At 44.4% G+C, this 25,868-nt stretch overlaps 2 protein-coding genes across 11 annotated transcripts in view; both read right to left on the bottom strand.

The window, feature by feature from the left end:
• smad7 (SMAD family member 7) overlaps nucleotides 1-2,377 on the bottom strand; it is a 22,360-nt gene extending 19,983 nt beyond the window's left edge. The window contains exon 1 of one of the 2 annotated variants that reach the window (XM_056431908.1): nucleotides 16-2,377. In XM_056431908.1, coding sequence (XP_056287883.1) covers nucleotides 16-481 — 466 coding nt within the window. In that variant the 5' untranslated portion in view covers nucleotides 482-2,377. The remainder of the gene's footprint in view (nucleotides 1-15) is intronic. The other variant, XM_056431907.1, reaches the window with a different exon arrangement.
• Nucleotides 2,378-3,530: 1,153 nt separating this feature from the next.
• dym (dymeclin) overlaps nucleotides 3,531-25,868 on the bottom strand; it is a 68,318-nt gene continuing 45,980 nt past the window's right edge. For 2 of the 9 annotated variants that reach the window (XM_056431904.1, XM_056431905.1), the window contains exons 15-17: nucleotides 25,680-25,862; nucleotides 19,844-19,957; nucleotides 3,531-11,914 (exon numbers count right to left, since the gene is read on the bottom strand). In XM_056431904.1, the coding sequence (XP_056287879.1) occupies nucleotides 11,765-11,914; nucleotides 19,844-19,957; nucleotides 25,680-25,862 (447 nt within the window). In that variant the 3' untranslated portion in view covers nucleotides 3,531-11,764. The remainder of the gene's footprint in view (nucleotides 11,915-19,843; nucleotides 19,958-25,679; nucleotides 25,863-25,868) is intronic. The other 7 variants (XR_008833840.1, XR_008833839.1, XR_008833837.1 and 4 more) reach the window with 7 other exon arrangements.

Genomic DNA, 25,868 nt, shown 5'->3' with positions numbered 1-25,868 from the left:
AATAATCCAGCTCACCGAGTTCACAAAGTCTGCTCATGTGGTGCGGGTTGCAGCAAACGAGCTCTGGGTTGATTTTCCCGAAGGATTCACAGCAAGACAGCCTCTTCAGCTCCGAGGAATGCCTGAGGTCCGGCCACCTGAACACTTTGTAGAGCAGCATGGGGAGAGAGTAAGACTGTTGACCCACTTTGGCGTCCGCTTTGCTGGGCAGGAGCAAGCAGGGGCTCCGGACGCCCCCCTTGGACTCCACCGCCTGCAAAAGCACCTCTAATTGTTTCTCTTTGATCTTCTTCAGGGTGGAGTGGGTCAGAGCCTTCAGTTCAGCCTCCGACCCGGCGATGGACTTGGCCACCTTTGTCGTTTTGCCCATGCAGCAGCCCCCGGAGCCATGCGTCCCTCTATCCGTCTCCCCGTCGCCCTCCACAGGCGCACGGCTCCTCCAGAGTCGCCGGACGAGCCCCGATCGTTTGGTCCTAAACATGCGGGACGAAAAGAGGGTTCCCCGGCTAAAAAACGAGCATGGTGTCCGCAAATCATGAAGATTCCGGGATCCGAGTCCAGGCAATGACAAGCAGCCTGAGAAAATACGGTGGAAGAACTGGGAGCTGGATAAACAGAGGAAATCTGTAGCATGCGCCAGTCTCTGTTGCCTCCTCCTGCAGGCTGGATCCCCGAAAAGCAGTCGAGGTTCCCGGGACAGTCAGCTCTTCCTCGGGGGATGAACAACCATCATATCCAGGCGGTGAACACGAGCCTGTACGAATGAATCGAGCAGCTGATGCAGCTCGGCGGCGGCGGCGCGGAGCCCGAATGTGTGACACTTATTCCCGTGGCGATGCGCAGCCTGGAGGGGCTGCGCGCTGACCCCCTTTGGAACAAGTTCCGATCCTCAGCAGAAAACCGTGTCAAACATGGCTCTGTCTGTGAGAACTCTCTCCGCGGTGGAGCCGAGACGACCCGGGGCCTGATGAAGCCTCCGCGCTGCCACAGTTATCACCATGAAGAAGAAAAAAGCGAAGCTCGCCGCTGTGTCTCCAGGAGCATTAATCCACAAAATCCTCGATCCGACTGCACGGAGCAGAGCTCTCCGGCAGGCTCTCGCAGCCCGTTAAAAAAATAATAATATTAATAATAAACGTCTTTCTGCGTGATCGTCTAAATACGCCACTCGACTGCAGAGGATGGCGGTGTGCGCCTCGTCCAAAGGCTGGTTCTCTCACCCCGGAGGGGGGTAGAGTCGCGTTGGAACGGCTTGACAGAAAAGCGAGAGAGACCCTCGGGTTACGTCCGCGCGCCGGGATTCGAGACCTATTTCAGGAGAGTCGAATCCTCTCGGATGAAATAATCCCAAACTGGTATCTCACACGAAGTCGTGTCCGTGTCCGTGTGTGTGTGTGTGTGTGTGTGTGTGTGTGTGTGTGTGCAAGAGAGCGAGCCGACGAGTGATCTCGAGGGGGGTGGACGGCTCTCTGTCTGCGAACGAGGCGGATGGCTCGGGTGCCCTTGCTCGGTCTCCAGTCTCCAGTGCGCATTGACGCGCCCGGTCACGTGTGTGTCTAGACACCCTGTCGCTTAAAAGAAATGTGATTGTGTTGCGCAAACAACAGATCAAGTAGAGCCCATGGCGCACACGCACGCACATGCGCACACGCACGCATGCACACAAAAGGAGGAAAGTTAACATGTTTCCCCAGAAAGGAGGAAAAAGAAGAAAAAAAGTTGACAAATTGTAGAGTTGAGAATACGAGGTTGGGAAACTGAAAGAGTTGGGCCCCAAAAAAAAACCTCTCAATCCGAGTCAACTTCTGAAGCGTCACATTGAGAAAGATAAATCTAAGGAAGAGGCCATCTGTACCGTATTAAAGCTTATTATTCGTGTGTAAAATCAATCCAACGAGCTTTAATGACATATACACTCCTGACATACATGAAGTCTAAAAGGACCAAACAGACCAATACAACGTGCAGCTTTTGGTCGTTTTAGTGTTAGTTAATGTCTAATGTGTTGTTTGATGAGTGTTTGATGATATTCAGCTCGCTGTTGCAGCGGGAGGAGCGCGCGCTGCTGCCGCCCTCTGGACGTGAGTCTCCCCGATGGGACGAGCCCAGGTGCGCTTTGAGTGTGTCTGTCTGCTTCATCAACACAACAGAGTCTGCATGCCTTTTTTTATTTAGCCATAAAATCGGTGGATCGACTGAGCATCGATTCCGCTCCACGGCTGCAGGAGGATCTGCCAAACACATCGACTTCATACCAGACAGAGAGGCAGTTACGTTTCTACTCATGTTTGAGTAGTTATAGCCTTCATATAACTAGAACACAGCGACACTGATTTCATAAGTGTCTACTGTGTCTATTGGCAATGATGCATATTGAATGTTATGAACCATTTCACCAGGACAGCGTAAACACATCAAACTATGTTCGAATGATCACATTAAACAGAGACCTGCGACATGTGTGGCTGCAGAGGACCATGCACCCATGCACACGCGCACACACACACACACACACACACACACACACACACACACACACACACACACACACACACACACACACACACACACACACACACACACACACACACACACACACACACACACACACACACACACACACACACACACACACACACACACACACACACACACACACACACACACACACTTTTTTCCTAATGTGAATGCGCGCGTCTCCTCCGGAGCCTAATCGAGTTCCCCAGACAGACAGGAGTCCAGGGAGGCAGCAGCAGTATGTAAATGTGTCAGTGAGCCGGTGGAGCTGCAGGGCGGAGGGGGGGGGGGTGCCTGATGAGATGCGCGGGGTCGGGTGTGTGTGTGAATGGGGGGAGTCAACAGCTCATCCCCACATTGTCTCAGTGGCGCCGCAAGAGCGCAGCGCAAGAGCCCCAAACCGCCCAGACTGCGCCGCTTTTTAAGGCCGTCTGGAAGCAATCAGTCAGGGGGAACGGTCTTTCAGAGGGAGTGTGGAAGTGGCTGCAGACGCAGTGTCCCCTCCTCCCTCCCTCTTTCTCTCCCTCCCCCTCTCTCTCTTCATCACCAGGCCCCTCCCCTTTGATTGTGTGCGTGTGTGACTGGTCTCCAGACTCCAGGAAGTAGCCAATTTTATCTAACCGTTTTCCATTTCAGTCTGGCTGGAGGAGTCTGTCTGCAGTGGCCTGAGTAGAAGGGGCAGGATGGAGTGTTATTGAACATTTTGCATCCCAGTGTTGGAGCCACAACCCGGGTCATTTACATACTGGAAACCCCGCCTACAGGACACATTAACCCTCCTGTTACCTTTGGGGTCAATTTGACCCCATTCAATATTTAATGTCTCTAAAAAAAATTATAGACATCATTTTTTTTCTTCATATTTCAGGACTTTTCCTAATTTATTGGGGACAACTAGGTAAACACAAAATTCACATGATATGTTTTCAATGTCACAACTTGTACGCATCGGTGTTCTTTGGGGTCAATTTGACTGTGTACAAAATATAAGAAATATCAACTTTTTACAAACATTGGTTTTGGTTGTGTATTTTTATTTATTTAAAGGGCAATTTAGGTAGTCAACAAACAAACAAACATAAAGTACCTGACACTTAACCCTCCTGTTACCTTCACATTTACTAACATATTTTACCCTCGGGGTCAATTTGACCCCAGCAATTAAAACCTCCAGAAAATTATTTGAATTAATATTGTTTCCCAAGTTTAAGTGTGAGGTACTTTATGTTTGTTTGTTGACTACCTAAATAGCCCTTTAAATATATAAAAAAAGTTGATATTTCTTATATGTTTGACACAGTGAAAAACAGCCTGGGGTCAAATTGACCCTAAAGGTAACGGGAGGGTTAAACTTGGGAAACAATATAAATTCTCATAATTTTCTGGAGGTTTTAATTGCTGGGGTCAAATTGAACCCACGGGTAAAAGATGTTAATATGAAGGTAACAGGACACATTAAAATGAACAAAATGGTGACTGGTGCCTTCAGCTGCATGGACTAATTATATAGTGTTCTGTTTCTCAAAATATGGGTCTTGATCCTCAAAGGTTTGTAACTGACCTCCCGTATTATTCCTCGCATGAGTCCCTCAGAGCTGGACGATATCTCGATGTATCCCGTCAGATTTCTAGAAATAGCCGATGGTTGGAGATTTTGTCAGACAGTTTTTATCACAGTAAATCTCCATTTAATATCTGTGGTTGTCGCGGGACATTACGGGAACTGTTTCAAATCAATGAGCAGCTCGCTGTCACGGCTTAATCAGCTTTTTAATATGGGTTTTGCCTCAATGTGATGCAGTTCCTTGACTTTTATTCTCCAGAAAATTAATTAAAGTAATGCATTAGTATACATTGTTATCACAGTGTGAAAATTACATCCATATCATACAATGTGTTACTTGGACTTTCTTTCCATCAAATAGCGTCACACAGTTTGCGAGATGATTTATTTTCTATGAAATGTAACAATTTTAATACTAAAATAGAAGTGTGGGTTCCAGCATGAACGATGTAATTGCCTCCGCCAGGATGTATCATGAAGCCCAAACAGCCGCACCGTGGCAGAATGATGATTAATATTCTAGATAGCGGTCTTGGCCTTTGGTATAATGTATTGACACAGTGACCGCCTCCAGACAACGGGTCATGCATATGCAATTAAAGAGGCTCGCTCCGTCTGAAGCGCGGCGATCAGAACAGGCTGACGGTGGCACACAGGGAGCTCTTCATGGCCGAGATAAGAACAATAAAAAGAAGACGAGTTTAATTAAAAAGATAGCGGACAATTAATTTCTTCACCACTTTCACGTCTGTTATCGTGTCAGGGAAACGCAAAAAAACGCATACATCGGTGGATGTCGCTGCATAATTAAACACGTGCAAAAAAAAATCTGGGATGAAAAGCAAGAAGCTGGATGTGGATGATCGAAATATGTTGTGTTGAAAGAAATGGAGCAACGTCTCCAGCTGTGGTTCCACCGCGATGAGAGGGAGGGGACGACCCGACGCGCTTCATCGCTGACCTTGCTGTGAATGGCGAGAGGTTAAAGGTCACTGCGCATTTGTATCTCCTCTTGCTGAAAATGGATAAATTCATTAACTTGTGCGAAATGCAAATGTTTTGTGATGTGGCAGTTTCTCTAAAAAGGGATATTGGTTTTTTAAAATTCATTATTAAACAAACTTCATTTCCTCTTCGAGAACATAAAACACTGAAGCTCGTGTATCGTAATCCATTCCGCTTGTGTAAGCAGTTCTGCATCTTTCAAACAATTCAATTGGATTAATTAATTCCGATTTTATTTCCCCAAAATGTGTTATATTTCAAAAAAATGTACTAAATTGAATAAGTCAGTAAAACGAAAGACATTTCTTCGACCTTCCAGTTCAAAACTTGAACCCACGACCGCTCCGCTCCGGTTCTGCAGGTTGAAGGAGGGAAACTGAAACACATCACAGACTACAGACAGCAGCCAATCCATGAGAAGAAACACCGCAATGCAATATGAATCCCTTTTTATGGATCCTTATCAAACTCAGACGAATGCATTACGATGAATCCATGTTGTTTTTACACCCCTGCATAGCCCAATCAAACATGTACGCACTTGTTAATAATGAAGAGCGGCGGAGTGAATAGACCCGGCGTAGTTCCACCGCGGGCCTCGGGCAACCTGACAGACGAACATCATGTTTAATTCATGTCTCCACCCCAAGTTCAGAGAAAACACACAACAGGTAACACAACCGGCTGTTCTCTACACACTACCGTTCAAAAGTTTGGGATCACCCAGACAATTTCGTGTCTTCCATGAAAAATCGCACTTTTATTTATCAAATGAATATAAAATGTAGTCAAGACATTGACAAGGTTAGAAATAATGATTCATATTTGAAGTATTAATTTTGTTCTTCAAACTTCAAGCTCAAAGGAAGGCCAGTTGTATAGCTTACATCACCAGCATAACTGTTTTCAGCTGTGCTAACATAATTGCACAAGGGTTTTCTAATCAGATATTAGTCTTCTAAGGCGATTAGCAAACACAATGTACCATTAGAACACTGGAGTGATAGTTGATGGAAATGGGCCTCTATACACCTCTGGAGATATTTCATCAGAAACCAGACGTTTCCACCTAGAATAGTCATTTACCACATTAACAATGTATAGTGGGTATTTATGATTAATGTTATCTTTATTGAAAAAACAGTGCTTTTCTTTGAAAAATAATGACATTTCTAAGTGACCCCAAACATTTGAACGGTAGTGTACGTATGGAAACGTAAAGAGTAGATATTCCACTAAATAGATCTGTATGTAATCTTTACCCAGAAGGTTAAAAGACCGTATAAAACCCCCCAGGAGGCCGGATAGAGGGTCACACTAACACCTGCACTCAGGAGGCCGCGGTTTGATCCCCACGTGACACAAAACGTCCACGTTGAATTATTAGTGACTTCACTTCCGTTCCCGATTCTACCTGAATCCAGATGAATGTTCTACGTTATCAGAACCACGGGACCCTCATCGCGGGGATTCAATTTGTGACGTATCCAAGTAGCCGGAGGCCTCGGCGACCCACTTCTCTTTGTAGGCCATGAAAACAATGTGGAAGATCTGCACTCGTGTGATTGGTCCACATGTCAGAGAGTCGAGGCGGAGGGAACAAGATACCTCAAACTGAATGTAGAAACAGATTTTATACGCGGTCTGGATGTTTGAAATATTCAAAATATCTTCTTCTAGGAGACGTCAACGTCCAGGTAGAATGCCATGAGATGTAACGAGCATTCGTATTCCCCAGAGGATGAACCGTTCCCATTTTGTATCCTCTACGCTCTCCCATCACCCTTTGGATAACACTCCACTTTGCAAAAATTATGCGGTATAAAAAATGGAAAATTGTTCGCTAAGTTGTTTGGGTGAATATTTGTGTGGCTTTACATTTAGGGTTTTACCACTTGTAGCTCGTTTTAACATGCATGCTCACGTGGATCATGTCGACTGTTCATCGGATTCTTCTTCTCATCTCGGCTGGTATGTTTTAATGATAGCACCACATGAAAAGAGTCCTTATGGATCCTCCTCTAGAGACGTGAATATCAATCTAACGTGTGGAGTGGATGTCAGGGAACACGTTATTATCAATCTACCCAATAGCTGAGGACAGGCTGACTGTTAGGTTGTAATAGTTTATTTCGATAACATCTGCAGAGGTCTTATGTTTTAAATTAATACATATAGAAAGATATTATAATAGAAAATATTAGGGAGAATATTGATATTGTTATTAATGTATCATGAAGCATAGGGGTAATGTTTACTCTATGCAAATGTAAATGGCAAGAATTAATGTATATTACATGAGAGTGACTGTGTTAGTATTATAGATTGACGAGGCCGGTTGAATTCCGTCAAGTGACTGACAATAACAAGACAGGACTCTTATTGTGAAAATACTTGTTTAGCGACTTGACCGGAAGTGACGTTTTGACCGGGCCCGGGGACATTGAGTATAAAACTCCGTGGATTAAAGAAATCGGGTCTCTTCTCAACGCCGGAAGGAGGGCGGAGGAGCCGGAGAAAATCACCATCGTGAGCCTTGAATGTTTGTTTTACACTTCCTGCCATTAAATGTCGAGAACTTAATCCACGCGCATCCGGAAGCCTGTTTTCCATCATTTGTTTGAGAAGTGCCCAGTTTCAGAACTACTTTACACTGACCACAATATTATCACACACACACACACACACACACACTCTCACCTTGTATCCTCCGTCAGCTCCTGTCCTGTGAGATGTGGAGCAGCTCCATGCTAGAAGCTCAACAACCGGTATATGAACAAAGAAATGTGAGAAGAAACTCAACAATCCCAAAAAAAGAAGATAGTGTAAAGTGAAGAAGAGGAGCAGCAGGACGGCGCGCCTCGTGAAGCCCTGAATGCGGCGCCCAGGTGTTGTTGACGTTCTGTAACCTGCGATGACTAAACTCTGGTATCTTTCATCAGGAGCCCGAGGCGGCCTCCCCGTCTCGCCTTCATCTCTCTTTGTCTTTCCATTGACGGCCCGCTGAGTGTTTTCATTCCACTGAGGAAGGAATGACAGTGTGTGTTATCTGGGTTTATTTTTGTATTCACATCTAACGAGTTCTCATGCCGTCAACGAGCTTTCTCCATCCCGTGACCTGATCCCGAAACCGCGGAGCCTCACGACCTTCCATCGCCGCCGCGGTAATCCGTCATATTAATGAGGCCCGTGTCGCCGGCGGCGGCGGAGCCACTTCAGCGATCTCGTCTCCAGCGCCCTCGTTTTAATATCATTCAATTGGCGCCGATCTGGGTGTGACCTCTGACGCCGTCACCTCGACCTTGAGGAAAAGGGATCAGTCTGTTAAAGGAAAAAGGAACAACCCATCCTAGAATCCCCTGCCCCATCCGTCTTACGACTGTCACCTGAAACAGGAGCCCGAGGTCAGGTGACCTCCACGCCGCCAAGGGACGAGGAGGGCCGCGTCACTCGGGGAGAACCTCCCCTCGGCCATCTGGCGCAGCATTAAGAGCTGGAAGAGGCAGAGAGAGAGTCTGGACACTTTGTCCTCCGACTGTAACCGACCGACGCCCCCGAGGGGAAACGGGCCGTCCTTTGCATCCAGTCGCTTCCATCATATCGTCCTTGAGAACGAGAGAATTTCAGGCATGGAAATCAATACAATGGAGACGAAAAAGCACGACCTTCTCCCGGGCGGTGGGAGCTCCGGCGACACAGCGGGGGCCGTTGTGCCGGCAACTCTTTGGTTTCACGCCGATGTTTCTGCTGCCTCGGCATCCACAGCAGGCAGCAATGACACGACGTTCACAGACATGAACCGCTTTTTTCCGGCAATTTCATCTTTAGTGTATTTTGCTCTGCGGAGTTAAAGGCGCTACGTTGAACCCTCCTGTTGCCTTTGGGGTCAATTTGACCCCATTTAATATTTAACGTCTCTAAAACAAATTATGGAAATCATTTTTTTCCTTCATATTTCATGACTTTTCCTAATTTATTGGGGACAACTGGGTAAACACAAAATTCACATGATGATATGTTTTCAATGTCACAACTTGTACGCATCGGTGTTCTTTGGGGTCAATTTGACTGTGTACAAAATATAAGAAATATCAACTTTTTACAAACATTGGCTTTGGTTGTGTATTTTTATTTATTTAAAGGGCTATTTAGGTCGTCAACAAACAAACATAAAGTACCTGACACTTAACCCTCCTGTTGCCTTTATATTTACTGACACATTTTACCCTCGGGGTCCATTTGACCCCAGCAATTAAAACCTCCAGAAAATTATTAGAATTAATATTGTTTCCCAAGTTTAAGTGTGAGGTACTTTATGTTTGTTTGTTGACTACCTAAATAGCCCTTTAAATATTTAAAAAAGTTGATATTTCTTATATGTTTGACACAGTGAAAAACAGCCTGGGGTCAAATTGACCCCAAGGAACACCGACGTTAAACGTTGAATGGGGTCAAATTGACCCTAAAGGTGACAGGAGGGTTAAAAATCGAGAGCATATCTATTGCCTCCAAACTGGGTTGAAGTCTTTTATCCAACATGAGGTTACATCTCGTAAATCATGGTCCCATTTGGAGTGAAATAGAAATGAATTGTAAGATTTTGGTCTGCAAAACAATCCAGCGTCACAAATTGTGGGTTAATTCTCGACACGGACCGGGAAACAGACATTGTGATTAGTTGTTTCCTGATTTATTAATGCTCATAATATTCTAGAGAGAAGCTTCAAACCTTTAGCTGAATAGAGCGCTGTTGAAGTCCCCCTGGTCAACACGTCGGTATCTTAGGCCTGAAATGTATCAGAACAAATCGTCTGCATGCGGTTCCCAAGCGGGGAGTTGCAAGATAAATGTGTGGGCTGCATGTTAATGAGGTAGGACAGAGAGAAACACATGTATGCCACACACAATCAATGACTTTTCTCAAATATTTACCCTTTTTTACTTAAGAAAATTTAGTTTTTAGCTCTAATCCTCAAAAAAAACATTCAAAAGAAAAGATCCCCCTGGTTGATCTGCTTGCACATTGTATAGCAGTCATAAAAAGATATTGCATAGTTTTAAAAGGAATATTTCAAAAATTTTGGGAAGTTTACACAAGAGTAACATGAGAATATGTCCATATTCTTCCCTGAATGTATACAAGTAGTTGATTTAGCTAAATAACCATGCGACACTTTGGTTGTTTTGATTTCATATTTTTATTTAAACTCCTATTTCCAAAGTAATATTTTCCACAAAATGACAGCTAGGGTCATATTATATGCAATAATATAAAGCCAGTTTTTGCCCTGGGAAGAATCAAAGTATACTACCACCGTTTTTCATTCATCGTAGTAACATCTTTAGGACTACTACCATTTACATTTTGGGAGAGCTGAATATGTAAAAAACAAAACAATATACATGAAAATAAATAATGTAATACAAAGTCTCTCCTTAAACATGCACATAAAGTGTCAAATGACTTGCCCTTCGTTAGCATCAGGAGGAAAAAAGGAAACGATAACAACAAACCGGGGGATGGAAGTAGAAATTATTTCACATGAACAACTAATAACATCTAGGGACTGAACTTCAGCATTAATTATAGTGGAATTCAATGTGGGGTATTGGAGGTGGCCATCAAGCCACAGTATTGTTCTGAAATATGAAATCCATGCATGTGACAAAACAAGAGGACTTTCTAAAGGGGATCACGTTCTCTCTTTTCAGACCCATTTTTAAAATGTTATTTCACAAACCCAAATATTTTGTATTATATAATATATAATAATATATATATATATAATATATTATATTATTTATATATATAATAATATATATATAAAAATATATAAAATAATATAATATATAATATATATAATAATATAATATAATATATATAATAATGTAATATATATATAATAATATAATATATATTTAATAATATATATATATAATAATATATTATATAATATATCGAACAACGTTTGGTCAAAAATAAAACACTACTCTATGAGACACTTAAAAGATAAGTTATTCCTTAATGTATGCTGTGCGTCTTGAATATGAAGTTGATACTATTCCTTAGCATTCAGCGCCGCAGTAAATTAACCAGAGCGGTGGAACACGATGTGTTTTAATTGACCTTTTCCTTGGAAGCAAGAAAGAAAAACAAACAGGATTATCCATCGCCGGCGTCTCGAGCAACGACAACGGGACACTTGACGGAAGACGTGTCGCTCGGCATGTGGGGTGGAACCAGGTGAAGCCGCTCAGGTGTTAAACGGGTAATCGGGAAAACCGAGGGAAATGTGTACCGGCACGGGCGGAAGCGTCGCGGCGTTGGAGCGGAGGATATTTTATGATCCAAGAAAGAGAAGAAAGGGTTGTGCGGGAAAAAGAAATACCAGTCTGTACAAGGTCGAGGCACTTTGAAAGCAGCGTGCACATACTATAAAGGGCAATGCGCACACGCACACACAAACACACACTCTCACACACACACATATGCCGCCAGTCCTTTTTTTGTTTCGTATAGTGAACGGGGATGAAGATACACACACACACACACACACACACACATATGCCGCCAGTCCTTTTTTTGTTTCGTATAGTGAACGGGGATGAAGAGACACACACACACACACACACACACACACACACACACACACACACGTGCCTGCGGCAGCAGGTGCTTCAGCCGGAGTCCATGCTGAACAGCTCGATGCCATGCGGGCTCCAGTGGAGGCCGACTCCAGAGTTGAAGACCAGGGACCAGACGTAAGGGATGAAGAAATCCTCCGGCTGGTCTTCCTCCACGTACCTAAACTTGAGCTCCGGAAACTTCTATTCGGACAAAAAGAGAAGCAAGAGGTGCAAAGACGATTGGTCGGGAGGTGCACGACAGAGATGGGTCTGCATTGTGTGCAGGAACAGAAATGTCTGAAAATGGAAAATACCAAACGAGATCAAAGGATGGGAAATGAAGACGGTGACAAACATTTCCTCCTCTGCAGTGATGTATTGCGATAATACACCGGGAGAACAGACATGTGGCTGTGGACTGGACGGGTGCATAACACAAACCGTGTTGAGTGAATTTTAGAGCTGAAAGAACGAGTTAATTGACTGAAAATTAAATGTTTTCATAATCAATTAAATCATTTTGAAATTTTAAGCAAAAAGGACGAAACTAAAAAGTTCCAGCTTCTCAAAGTGGTTGGATTTGCAGATTCTCTTTGTCTATGATAATAAATATAATATATATACTAATATAATATCTCATCTCATTGAAAATAATGAGAGCGCTGCAGTTTTTCCCACAGTGCTTTTGTTGTTCTTCCTCCTGTGACCTTTGGGGTCAATTTGACCCCATTCAATGTTTGACGTCTCTAAAAAAAAATTTAATTTTGTTTGCTTCATATTTCATGACTTTTCCTAATTTATTGGGGAAAACATAAAATTCACATGATATGTTTTCAATGTCCTGTACAATTTGGCCCCAGGCTGTTTTTCACTGTGTAAAACATATACGAACTAGAATGGGCACTCGGTAGAGCGCATACCTTCGCATATCACAAGATTGGGCATTGAATTATGAACATGTTGGCATTAGTTGCATGCCAATTGGATAAAAATTGACCGCACTATGGTAAAAAGAAGATTTTGACCTTTTCATGACCTTGACCTTGACCTTTGACCCGATCGATCCCAAAATTGAACGAAATGGTCCCCGGATAATAACCAATCATCCCACCAAATTTCATGCGATTCGGTTTAATACTTTTTGAGTTATGCGAGTAACACGCATACAAATAAATAAATAAATACACAGCGATCAAAACATAACCGTCCGCATTTTCAATGCGAAGGTAATAAGTACATAAAGAACAAACAAAAAGGCAATCTAATAAACTGAAACCAAACATAGGGGTGTAACTTTACCGAGCCGTCCGTCAGTCATCGCGCCCTCATTGTTCAGACTGCTGGAGAAGTGCCGAGTCACCTGATTACTTGGTAACAGCCACTCGGGCCTTTAAGCTTCAGTCAATGGACAACAGTCACTGAGCTGGGCCAGGAGAGGTGATCCAGTTCAGACCGGAGGACCTCAGGGTGGATTATGTATTGCGATAATACACCGGGAGAACAGACATGCGGCTGTGGACTGGACGAGTGCATATCGTTTGTGTTGCGAGTGAATTTTAGAGCTGAAAGAATGAGTTAATTGACTGAAAATGAAATGTTCTCATAATCAATTAAATCATTTTTGAAATTTTATGCAAAAAGGACAAAACCAAAAAAGTTCCAGCTTCTCAAAGTGGTTGGATTTGCAGGTTCTCTTTGTCTATGATAATAAATATAATATATATATAATAATATATAGGGACACAAGAATGAATTGGTACATCATTTTGCCTCTATAATGCTTCAGAAGAACATTGACCATTACCGTGTCCAATGTCTACAAAACCTAAACACGGCTTTCAAACTCTCACATTCAAAGACAATGTGATGGGCATTTGGAAAGGCGACCTCATGACGGATACTTTTGACGGCCTTTATGTTCCGAGATGTGCCGTTGCTCTTCGATGTGTCGAGACGGCCTGGAGGTCGGATTCTCCTCCTCCAAACCGAAGCCAATCCAACCCCCCTGAGCAGCAGGTAGGCAGCGAAAGAAGAACATCAATAATACAAGGGTACCTCATTATAGCCTCCTGTCTACACACACACACACACACACACACACACACACACACACACACACAGCCAGTAATCAGTCTGCGGTGAAAGACAGACGCAGAGGGCCTTTATGTGGCGGTCCCAGTCCGGTCCATCGAGTACTGGCTGGCTCTATTCACAGCCACACTATCGGTATCATAAAGACACAGAGGGGCCGCGGGGTCACGGGCCGCACGCCAGGCGGCCGAGGCCAGACCACACACACCGCCGCCATTGTGATGGCGAGACACAATGCAGGAGCTGTACGATCTGGCTGGTGTGTGTGTGTGTAGGTGACGGTCGCGTAGGCAAGCTCACAAACTCATCACAGAATAATAGGAATAATAATAACTTTATTTATATAGCACCTTTAAAAACAATGTTTACAAAGTGCTCCACAGAGAGACAAACAAGTGGAAAAGCAAGAAACCAATATTACATTTAAAAGTATATATTACAATTAAAAATAAATTTAAAACAGACAAACTAAATTAGGGGAACCAACGTTCTGCATAAAAAGACTAGATCACTTAAAAGCTGTTCTATAAAAATGGGTTTTAAGAAGTGATTTAAAAGAAGTTCCTGATTCTGCGAGCCTGCACATCTGCACATGTTCATATGATGTGCAGAGCTCCTCAAGCCAGGCTCACTTTCACTCGCATGCACATTGGATGTCGTAAAGCGAGGTGTACATGTGTGATGATGGACTTTATCTTTCTTTTAGCAGCTATGTTGATTTATAAGCACAAACTAACTAAAACAGGAGGCATTTTAGCTGATTGCTCTGCTGTAATCTTCTTGATGAATGAAACATTACTAGTTATGCTAATTATGCCATAAAGATAATTAAAGCATTAATCAAAAACACTGCTGTGTCGACAAACACGCGTGTGGTATCAACAACGTTTCTCTGAGCATGAAGGAATCAAACATTTTTCCTCATTAATTTGCAAATATATGGAAAAAGAGCTTAAAAACTGAGCACGAAAATCACAAGGACAACAAATCAGGACCAGTGAAGCGGTAAAGAATATCGACACAGGTACGTGAAAGACAGGTGCACGAGTCGGACCCTGTTCCTCCTGATACCGAGCACAAAAAGAGAAACAATCAAAAGACCCTCGTGTCATTACAACGTTATTCGACTTCTGTGCCGAGGGATCGGTGCGATGGGAAGTCTGGACATCGCTGCACAAAACGACCCGGATTGTACTGGCAGAATCTGAGCCTCCATCTGAGCCTCCATCTGAGCCTCCATCTGAGCCTCAATCAGAGCCTCCATCAGAGCCTCCATCAGAGCCTCCACTAGAGCCTCCATCAGAGCCTCCATCAGAGCCTCCATCAGAGCCTCCATCAGAGCCTCCATCAGAGCCTCAATCATAGCCTCCATCAGAGCCTCCATCAGAGCCTCCATCAGAGCCTCAATCATAGCCTCCATCTGAGCCTCCATCAGAGCCTCCATCAGAGCCTCCATCTGAGCCTCAATCAGAGCCTCCATCAGAGCCTCCATCAGAGCCTCCATCAGAGCCTCCATCTGAGCCTCCATCTGAGCCTCCATCAGAGCCTCCATCAGAGCCTCAATCATAGCCTCCATCAGAGCCTCCATCAGAGCCTCCATCAGAGCCTCCACTAGAGCCTCCATCAGAGCCTCCACTAGAGCCTCCATCAGAGCCTCCACTAGAGCCTCCATCAGAGCCTCCATCAGAGCCTCCATCTGAGCCTCCATCAGAGCCTCCATCAGAGCCTCCATCAGAGCCTCAATCAGAGCCTCAATCATAGCCTCCATCAGAGCCTCCATCTGAGCCTCCATCTGAGCCTCCATCAGAGCCTCCATCAGAGCCTCAATCATAGCCTCCATCAGAGCCTCCATCAGAGCCTCCATCAGAGCCTCAATCATAGCCTCCATCTGAGCCTCCATCTGAGCCTCCATCAGAGCCTCCATCAGAGCCTCCATCAGAGCCTCCATCAGAGCCTCAATCATAGCCTCCATCTGAGCCTCCATCAGAGCCTCCATCAGAGCCTCCATCAGAGCCTCAATCAGAGCCTCAATCATAGCCTCCATCAGAGCCTCCATCTGAGCCTCCATATCATCTGCACTGTGACTTCCTCTCCTCTGGCTGCTCTGGTGTTTTTAGTCGGGCAGCTGTCTGGCCCACTTGGCCCGGGCTCATATCAGTTAGTTATGGGTCCTGCCGGGTCAGAACCTCGCCCTGAAGCTCAGATCTCCACTCAGGACTCTGTGTTCCTTCCCGTCTGTGAACACGACTGCAGCAGCCAGGGCTCGGTCAGACAACAAGTATGGAGGGGGGGGGGGGGTCTCTCTCTCTCCCTCCCTCCCCTCCCTCTCTCTCTCTCCCTCCCTCCCTCTCACCCTCCCTCTCTATCTCTCTCTCTCTCCCTCCCTCCCTCCCTCCCTCCCTCCCTCCCCCTCTCCCTCCCTCCATCCCTCCCTCCCCCTCTCCCTCCATTTCTCTCTCCCCCTCTCCCTCCATTTCTCTCTCCCCCTCCCTCCCTCTCTCCCCTTTCATTTTTTTGATAATGAATTGCTCACTGAAACATTATATTTGTCAGGTTTCGCTTCTCTCTGATTTCAGCGTAAACGTCTCTCTGGGTTTGGAGTGGTCGCTCCGCCACGTCGGTCCAGACTGAAATATCTTCGCAACTATTGGATGGATTTCGAACCAAATATCAACATCAGGGAGACTTTCACCGTTTTGAGTCAGAGCTAAATGTGTCGACAACGGTCGGCTCGCACATCCACGCCCCTCTGGGGATGACTCGTGATGCTTTGGGGTCATCGCTCTGCTTCAAGGCCAAACTCATGACTTCAGCTTCAGTTGGTGTTTAATGCTCATCAGTTCATGTTAATTATAAACATTGAAACTCAGCATGATTGCATTTTCATTGTGAGCGTGTCGACATTAGCATTCGCTGAGCCGGAGCGTTGCCTAACAAAGCTGCTGGAACGGCTGTAGACGAAGTCTCGTCAACTCATTTACAGACAAAACGATCGATCCCTCTGATATAAAACAGGAACAACCCTAAGCTTCGTTTATTTGTCTCTCTCTATATAAATCCAGACTGTTTGCTGTCCTGGCTCCTCATTGGTGGAACGAGCTCCCCCGTCTCTACATCTTCCGCCGGGAACTAAAAACACATCTTTTCCGACTATATCTGGATTAAAACACAGATTAGCACTCCAGTGGCTCTTAAATAGCTCTTATTGTGGTACTTTAGTAGCTCGACTATGTTGAGGAAATGTTACTTTCTGTATTCTTGTTGTTCTGAGTTTGTACTCTAGGTTGATGCACTTATTGTAAGTCGCTTTGGATAAAAGCGTCTGCTAAATGACATGTGATGTCATGTAATATATGGCCAATTTATTCAATGTTAATGCAACAACTGCACCTTTTATTTATAGGAGAAATGCTTACAGGAGCTACACAGTGGAAGTAACTTCTACTCTATGGTTAATGATCGTAATCATAATTCTACAGTAACTCTTGAGATTGGTTCAGAAAAGGGGCTTAAAGAGTGACCAGCAGGGTTGCCAGGTCTGTGTGACAAAACCAGCCCAATGGCCAATCAAAACCAGCCCAATGGCCAATAAAACCAGCCCAATGGCCAATAAAACCAGCCCAATGGCCAATCAAAACCAGCCCAATGGCCAATCAAAACCAGCTCAATGGCCAATCAAAACCAGCCCAATGGCCAATCAAAACCAGCTCAATGGCCAATCAAAACCAGCCCAATGGCCAATAAAACCAGCCCAATGGCCAATCAAAACCAGCCCAATGGCCAATCAAAACCAGCCCAATGGCCAATAGAACCAGCCCAATATCAGAACTCAAAATATCAGTCACTGAGAGCGTTAGGTGCGTGTGTGTATGTGGGCGTGTCCCATGTCCATGTGTGCACGTGCTGATCTGGAGTCAGTTTGGTAGGATTTGGGTATAAATAAATTATTTCATTTAAAATATGTATTTTTATTGAAAGATATTCATGTAATTTGCGTGCGAAATAGGTCTACCCGAACCAGCGGACAAAAAATTCAACCCGCGGCAACACTTCAAAAGTAGCCCAATTCCGCGGGAAAACCGCGGACCTGGCAACACTGGCGACCAGGTAGCGAGTAACAGCTGGTAAGCCCCGCCCCTCTGGCCCGCCCTGAGGAGCCAGTGAGTCTGTCGCTGCTCAATGAGGCCGATTTCAGCCGGTCAGGCTAAACAACACATTCCTCTCTGCCCAGCCTCACACCAGAAACACACGCATACACACAAAGCAGCGAGAGCGAGGCGCCGAGGCTCGTCCCGGGGGATCGGCCACCTTCTTCTCACCCTTTCTTTCAGCGGAGACCTCATTTACATGTCGGCGTCTTTGCGTCAGTGCTTTTTAATCCCTTGAGTAAACAGGGCTCCTCTTGTGGCCTCGTGTCCACAGCGACCCCCCTCGCCTCAAACAACACGGGTTGGTATTCTTTAAACTAAAGTGTTTACTCATCAACTGTCAGTTCCTCCCCACGGCAGGAGGTTTACGTCGCGAACGGAAACGTGACGCGTGTCGTCAGCCGCACTTTCAGGTTGTGTGTGAACACTTGAAATACTGAAATTATAGAAACTTTTAAATATCTTCTCCCATAGCTTTATATTGCCCCCGCACGAAAACTGGTTCTTACAGCCATCATCTGACGAGGAGTGAGACTCTTCTTGGCCTGTTGACAGCGTGGACATTTACTTCTAACAACTAGAAGTTAAGTGATGTGGTCGTGACCCAGAAACGTCCCCCGTTGACAAAGATTAAGAGCTCAGGAAGTTCATTTTGTAAACGTGTCTTTTTCTCTCTAGTTCAGCCCTTTGTTTGGACTGAAATGTTTATCTTGCCACAAAACTGACTCCAGTGTATAAATCTGAAAATGCTGACGTGGTAATTATATATGTGCAACAGGGGAAATGCAGGACAACGGCGTAAGCTCCCGAGTGAGGGCCAGGAGTGAAGGCCAGGGGCCACGAGGGCCAGGAGTGAGGGCCAGGAGTGAGGACCACGAGTGAGGGCCAGGAGTGAGGGCCACGAGTGAGGGCCAGGAGTGAGGGCCACAAGTGAGGGCCAGGAGTGAGGGCCACGAGTGAGGGCCAGGAGTGAGGGCCAGGGGCCACGAGTGAGGGCCAGGAGTGAAATCTCGGTATAAACATGAACAATTTAGAACATGTTGTGTATTGATTGCGTACGCCGGCTTATATTTTGAGCGTTTTTCTTTAAAAAACATATTAATTATTGTAAACTCGGCGTAAATGAGATTTTAACAAATTTCCATGCCGTCCCTCTTCCACACCGGCTCGCGAGACAAATGCCTTGCAGCCCGCCGCCAAGTATAGAACATGAAACACATGATGAAACATGCAATTAAGAGCTTCTGTGCTCGAGGAGCGGCGTGGGGAGACCGCCGGTTACATATTTCCTCACTGATTAATGGAGGAGCACTGGGAAGGGCGGCGGGGGGGGGGGGGGGTTAGCGAACCCACCAGGAGTGTCGGGAGCGTTGAGGTAACGAGGCACTGTGGCAGATTTATATCCCCCCCCCCCACACACACACACACACACTCCCTCCCCCAATCGTGTGTGCCCATGACAAAGTGTCCCCCGTCCGCCCATCCCATCTCCTTGAAATGCCGTTCCATGTTCGCATGCAGCCGGCCAGTGAGGATGGAATGGAGATGGGCGTTAATGCTAATAGGAATTGGGATTTAGCCTTTTGTCTCACGTCCCAACGGCTCGTTCCATCTCCCCCCCCGCCTCAGTCCATGCACCCATCGCATACCTCTCCCTCTCTCTGCTGTCCGGACGAACCAATTCTCCTTTCCTCACCTCCACAGCGCCAAATCAACCCGAACCGCCGGCGCCACACTGCACCCTCTGCACATGGTGGTGTCCAGTATGTCCCACTTATTATCTTTGCCGCCAGTCTCATATTTCATTGTTCCTCGTCCCAAGGCTCATCCATTACATCCAACCCCCTGCTGTGTATGTGTGAGTGAGAGAGAGAGAGAGAGAGAGCGTTACCGTCAGCCTGTCTGTGGGCAGGGCCTGGGCTCCTTTCATGATGACCTCCTGGACCCTCTCGACGGACAGGTCACTTCCAGCCTGCTCCAGACGCCGACTGAAGAAGCGGATTACCTGCAAGGTCACGCGAGAGGAAAGGGCCAATCACAACACAGAAGCCAGGAGACGTTTTGCTGAGTTTAGCATAAAGTCTGGAAGGCGACAGAATCGGCAACTCTTAAGCTCCGTGAATCAATAATTAATCTAAACCTAGAAGTGAACACCCAATGTTATCAGCAAATATTGTGTTCATGGATACACTGATATGAGTGCGTGTGTGTTGGTACGTATGTAAAAAAGAAAAAGAAATTAAAGAACTTTCAATTAAAGTAACTGACTGGGGTTTGGAAAAAACACGAAAATAAAAGTACCTCATTTATTGAAAACATAGATTAAAAACAATTTGGGATTTAATTACAGCCAACAAAACATTCTGCTTCAATCCACATCTATTGGCGTTTAGCATTTTAGAGACGACATGCTTCACTCACACACACATAGAGACACAAACACACACACACACACAAACACACAGACACAAACAAACACACACACAAACACAGAGACACACACACACAGAGAGACACATACACACACACAGAGAGAGACACACACACACACAGAGACACACACACACACAGAGACACAAACAAACACACACAGAGAGACACACACACACACACAGAGACACACACACACATAGAGACACAAACAAACACACACACAGAGAGAGACACACACACACACACACACAGAGAGACACACACAAACACACACACAGAGAGAGACACACACACACACACACACAGAGAGACACACACACACACACACAGAGAGAGAGAGACACACACAGAGAGAGACACACACACACAGAGAGAGACACACACACACAGAGAGACACACACACACACACAGAGAGAGACACACACACACACACACACAGAGAGAGAGACACACACACACACACACAGAGAGAGACACACACACATAGAGACACAATCAAACACTCACACAGAGAGAGACACACACACACACATAGAGACACAATCAAACACTCACACAGAGAGAGACACACACACACACAGAGAGACAAACAAACACTCACACACACAGAGACAGACACACACACAGAGAGAAAAACAAACACTCACACACACAGAGACAGACACACACACACATAGAGACACAAACAAACACTCACAAACACACACAGAGAGACAGACACACACACACAGAGACAAACAAACACTCACACACACAGAGTCAGACACACACACACAGACACACACATAGAGACACAAACAAACACTCACACACACACACACACACACACACACACAGAGACACACGTTGTATTCATTAAAGAAAGTTGATTCAACACAAAAATAAAAAAACCACTTCATTCAAATTGAGGATTTTTCTTCTCTTTTTTGTGTAATAGTCATGACCGATGACTGCAGACAATAGAAGCTTGTCCAGTAAAGCCCAAAAGAAAACCCATAATAGCAGTTATATTGTTATAATCTTGCTTCACTCTTGGCCTCAAACGTCCCGTCAGAGTGGCGCTCTGATCCCATCTCGTCTTCCACCATTAAATCCCGTTTCCGTTTCTTAACACATGATCTCACGCCCTCTTGATCTCAAGGTTTACTTCTGTCACGGAGCTCATTGACTCTCGTAATCCCGCCGTTTGGAGCCGTCACGCCGACGTTGCAGCAGCCACGCCCGATATGACGACACCGGGCGCAACGTGGAGATGTAAGCTGCAGAACAATGGGAGGGCCTCGCTCTTCAAACGCCGTCGCTGGGGAGCGCACTCGCACGGCACGGCGTCGTCAACTTCACACGTCGACGAAAAGACGAGCCGTTCCTTCGATTTGAGAATACGTCGGGGTGCATCCTAACGTATCGACGGGTTGTCGTGTTTCCTAGCAACAGGACTAAAATGTGTCGCAGTGATAGAGAGCGACGTATAGTATAATTCATATAGCAATTACATGTTTATTACCTTCGCTTTGAAAATGCGGAAGGTAATGTTTTGATCGAATTGTATTTATATATTTATTTATTTGTATGCGTGTTACTCGTATAACTCAAAAAGAATGAAACCGAATCGCATGAAAGTTGGTGGGATGATTGGTTATTATCCAGGGACCATTTGATTAGATTTTGGCATTGATCGCGTCAAATGTCAAGGTCAAGGTCATGAAAAGGTCAAAATCTTCTTTCTGCCATAGCACAGTCAATTTGTATCCAAGTGGCATGCAACTAATGCCAAAATGTTCATAATTCAATTCCCAATCTTGTGATATGCGAAGGTATGCGCTCTACCGAGTGCCCGTTCTAGTTGTTTGTTTATTAAGGATCCCCATTCGTCTCCACCGTAGTGGAGACTATTCTTCCTGGGGTCCAGGCAAAAAAACATTACAATACAAATACATAAAATGCAGTCCAGCATAATCAATGATCACAAAAACACTTCGAAAACAACATTTACATTAAAAGTAAAATAATAATACCTAAATACCTTAAATACCTAAAATAATAACCTAATCTACTATAATTTCCCAGGGCTCGTACACATGTTGACCAATGGAATTCCAGGACTTTTCCAGGACTTTAAACCAAATTTCCATGACCAAACTGAAATCTCGGTGTGTACATGAAAACTTTTTGAAAATGTTGTATTCAAACAATGAGAATTACAAAGCATACAATATACCTTAAATGAAACAAATGAATGAGAGACAATAGTTTGATTAAAAGAATAAACATTACTATACATGTTTATTCTTAGAAACACTTATATAAATGTTTATTCTTTTAATCAAACTATTATCCTTTATGTGCAAATCTGTTTGGATTTGGCCTATGCCATCTTATAATTTGAGAGTCTTCCTTTCAAAAACATATGAATTATTTTAAACTCGACGTAAATGAACATGTGAATATAACAAATTTCCATGACTTTTCCAAAACTTTTGTGATTTAAGTATTTTCCATGACTTTTCCAGGCCTGGAAATTACAATTATAAAATTCCATGACTTTTCCAGGTTTTCCATGACCGTACGAACCCTAATTTCCTTTCTGATTATTGCTGCCTTAAGTGACATGTGACGGTACCGATTGAGGATCATCGCAGGGAAGTGGGTACAAGTTGAAGTAAAGTCTGGAACACTGCAGGAATTCTTCTTTTCGAGAAGGGAATACCTCCGGACCGAATATAACACGGAGCGAACATGCGCTCGTCTAATAAGCCTGGAGGCTAAAAACTAAGGAAGCACATTCATACATACGGGATTCCACATTACAGATTCACTATAGGGTTTGAGAATGTTTCATCCTCAAATTATCTGATACCTTCCGGGTTTAAGCCCAAAGAAGACATCAAGGAAACTCTATTTTGTGTTTCCACTGCTGTTCTCGTTTCTTCCCCCAGAGAAATGTTTGATATGTGATCATTAAAAAGCTCTAGGTATTACGGATTCTTTTCAATGCCCTTATTTGTCGAACCAACAGTGAAAAAAACGCATCTACGGGCAATGCTTTCTCTGCTTTGCAGAATTCAAACACACCAGAGCCTACCCATGAGCGTTGTGTGTGTGTGTGTGTGTGTGTGTGTGTGTCTAATACTAATCTCTTCATTAGCTCTGAAGGCCTCTCATATGGGATTAATTTGGAGGGGCAAAGAAGCAGCATCCTGAATCTCACGCACGGATTTGCAGGCACAGGGAAGGATTCGGAGAATCGCCTCAGGGATACCGACTTACCGGAGGGATTCAATAGCAATACTGTATAAGTGTAGAGATGTACTAACTACTAAGGCTTTGTACATAATCTATTGCTCACTCATACTTCCATATCTAATTTATTGTGTGGAAGTGTGGGGTTCGACCTATAAAACCTTTTTAAATTCAACAGTTGTGTTACAAAAACGTGCGATACGCATCATGAATAATGTCGGCTACTATGAGCACACAAACCCTTTATTTTACAGATCCCGTGTTATAAAATGTAATGATTTGGTTTATTATAAAATAATGCAGACAATGTACAGAGCTAAAGCGAAGTCACTGCCAGACTGTGTACAAAGTTTATTTTCAATACATGAGTGTAAATATGATTTGAGAGATGTTTGTAAGTTCACGGTACAAAAGGCTAAAAAAGGGATTAAAAGAAGATGTATTTCTGTTGTAGGAGTCCAATTATGGAATAATGTTGAAATGGATGTAAGAATGGTGAACTCCTTTTTGGTTTTCAAGGGAATTATTTATAAAACAATTCTTGAGAGTTATAAATGTAATTAAAAACAGATTAATATGGAAGATGTATGTGGTAGTATATATAAATATATTTTGTTTTTTATTTTGTTTATTGTTGTTTTGTTGTTTTATTTTCTTCTTTATTTTATATTAATTTTCTGATTAATTTCGATTTCAATTTAGGATAGGAATTTATAAGCATTTTTTGCTTCTACCTATACCTTTCTCTTTTGTATTTTATATAGGATAATATTGTATTTGATTTGATTGACTGAATAAAATACAAACAAACAATTCTCGAAAGCATGCTTCCCTCATACTTACGAATAACAGCAACACCCATGGCTAAGTATGTAGGCAGCGGCCCCATCCCCCACACATACACACCCATACGCAGCGAGAGCTTCCTCTCCTCTATATGACATCTACAGCTATGAATGTCAGCGTTCTCTCACGCCGCTCCCTCCTCCACCGACACTCGTTGCATATTTGACGCCCCGCCTCCTGCCACAAGGGGGCTGATTAATTCATCAATACTGCTTAAGCTCACGGGGCTCGGCGTGGCATACAGTCCAACCGTGTTAACGATGCAGTCCGCATATGTTCCAGCGCCGCCTGGCCTTTTTGAAGCTTTCCCAGCAGACGGAGAGGACTTTCAGGGGGAAATCTGTACAACCTCGATCTATGGAATAACTCCCACAACTCAGCCGTGAGGCAACGCGCTCCCTGGCTGACGCTTCTCACTTCTGAGACCCCGTTTACACGATGGGAAAACGCATATATTTTCATGCGTTTTGGCCTTTCATTTACACAAAAACGGAGGTTTTATCACGGAAAACGATCATTTCTAAAAACTCCGGCCAAAGTGGAGATTTCTGAAAACTCAGTTTTTGTGTTTGCGTGTGAACGAAGTCAAACGGAGTTTTAGGTTGTCAAACGTCACAGTATGCGACTAAAAATGCTTCACGTCATGTGAGCGTCCTGTGTTTACAGTTAGTTTGCTTAGGTGCGCCCGAGTTATTTCCTCCTTGACATGAGGATACTCCTCGGAGGTCTCGGACGGGTACTGTTCTAAGAACAATGCCAACATATCCCTATATTTAGTTTGGCATGATTCCCAATCCACATTATCGAGTGCTTTATTTGCCTTATAATCTACGGCGACTCAAAGCAGCAGCTCCACTTCGCTGTCTGTCCATACAAATGAACCTCGCACCATATTTACTCTCTAAAGGAAAAGGAAGTTGATCGTGTTTTTCGTAGTTGTTGGTTTCGAGAATTCTGATTGGTGTGCATGTCTTTATCCTTTTCGTTACACTGCCGACGACAGGTTTGGCAGAGTTATGATGGCGCCCGGGGGCGTATTTATGCGGGTTCATATAAACAGAAACTTTTTTGAAAACGACCTTGTGTGTACGACGTTATTTTTGAAAACGGAGGGGCAGAAATATTCGTTTCTGTAAATACCCGGCGATGTGTAAATGTGGCCTGATATTCGAGTGGCCGCAAAGGGGAAGAAAGAGCGGCGACTGACCGTGTCCAGGTTCTGCATGATGTCCTGGAAGGACGGGTGGGTCCTGAATTGCTCGAAGAGCTCCCTCTTGTAGAGCAGCGCATACACCAGGTTGGGGTTGTGGTGGAGAGAGCTGCACAGGCACGAGTTGATGATTTCCAGCATCATGCGGATCACCTCCTCAATCACATTCAGGTCCTGGGCCTGGGG

Source organism: Pseudoliparis swirei, chromosome 15 (assembly GCF_029220125.1).
Source record: "Pseudoliparis swirei isolate HS2019 ecotype Mariana Trench chromosome 15, NWPU_hadal_v1, whole genome shotgun sequence".
NCBI lineage: Eukaryota > Metazoa > Chordata > Actinopteri > Perciformes > Liparidae > Pseudoliparis > Pseudoliparis swirei.
This window is presented reverse-complemented; position numbering and strand designations above follow the sequence as displayed.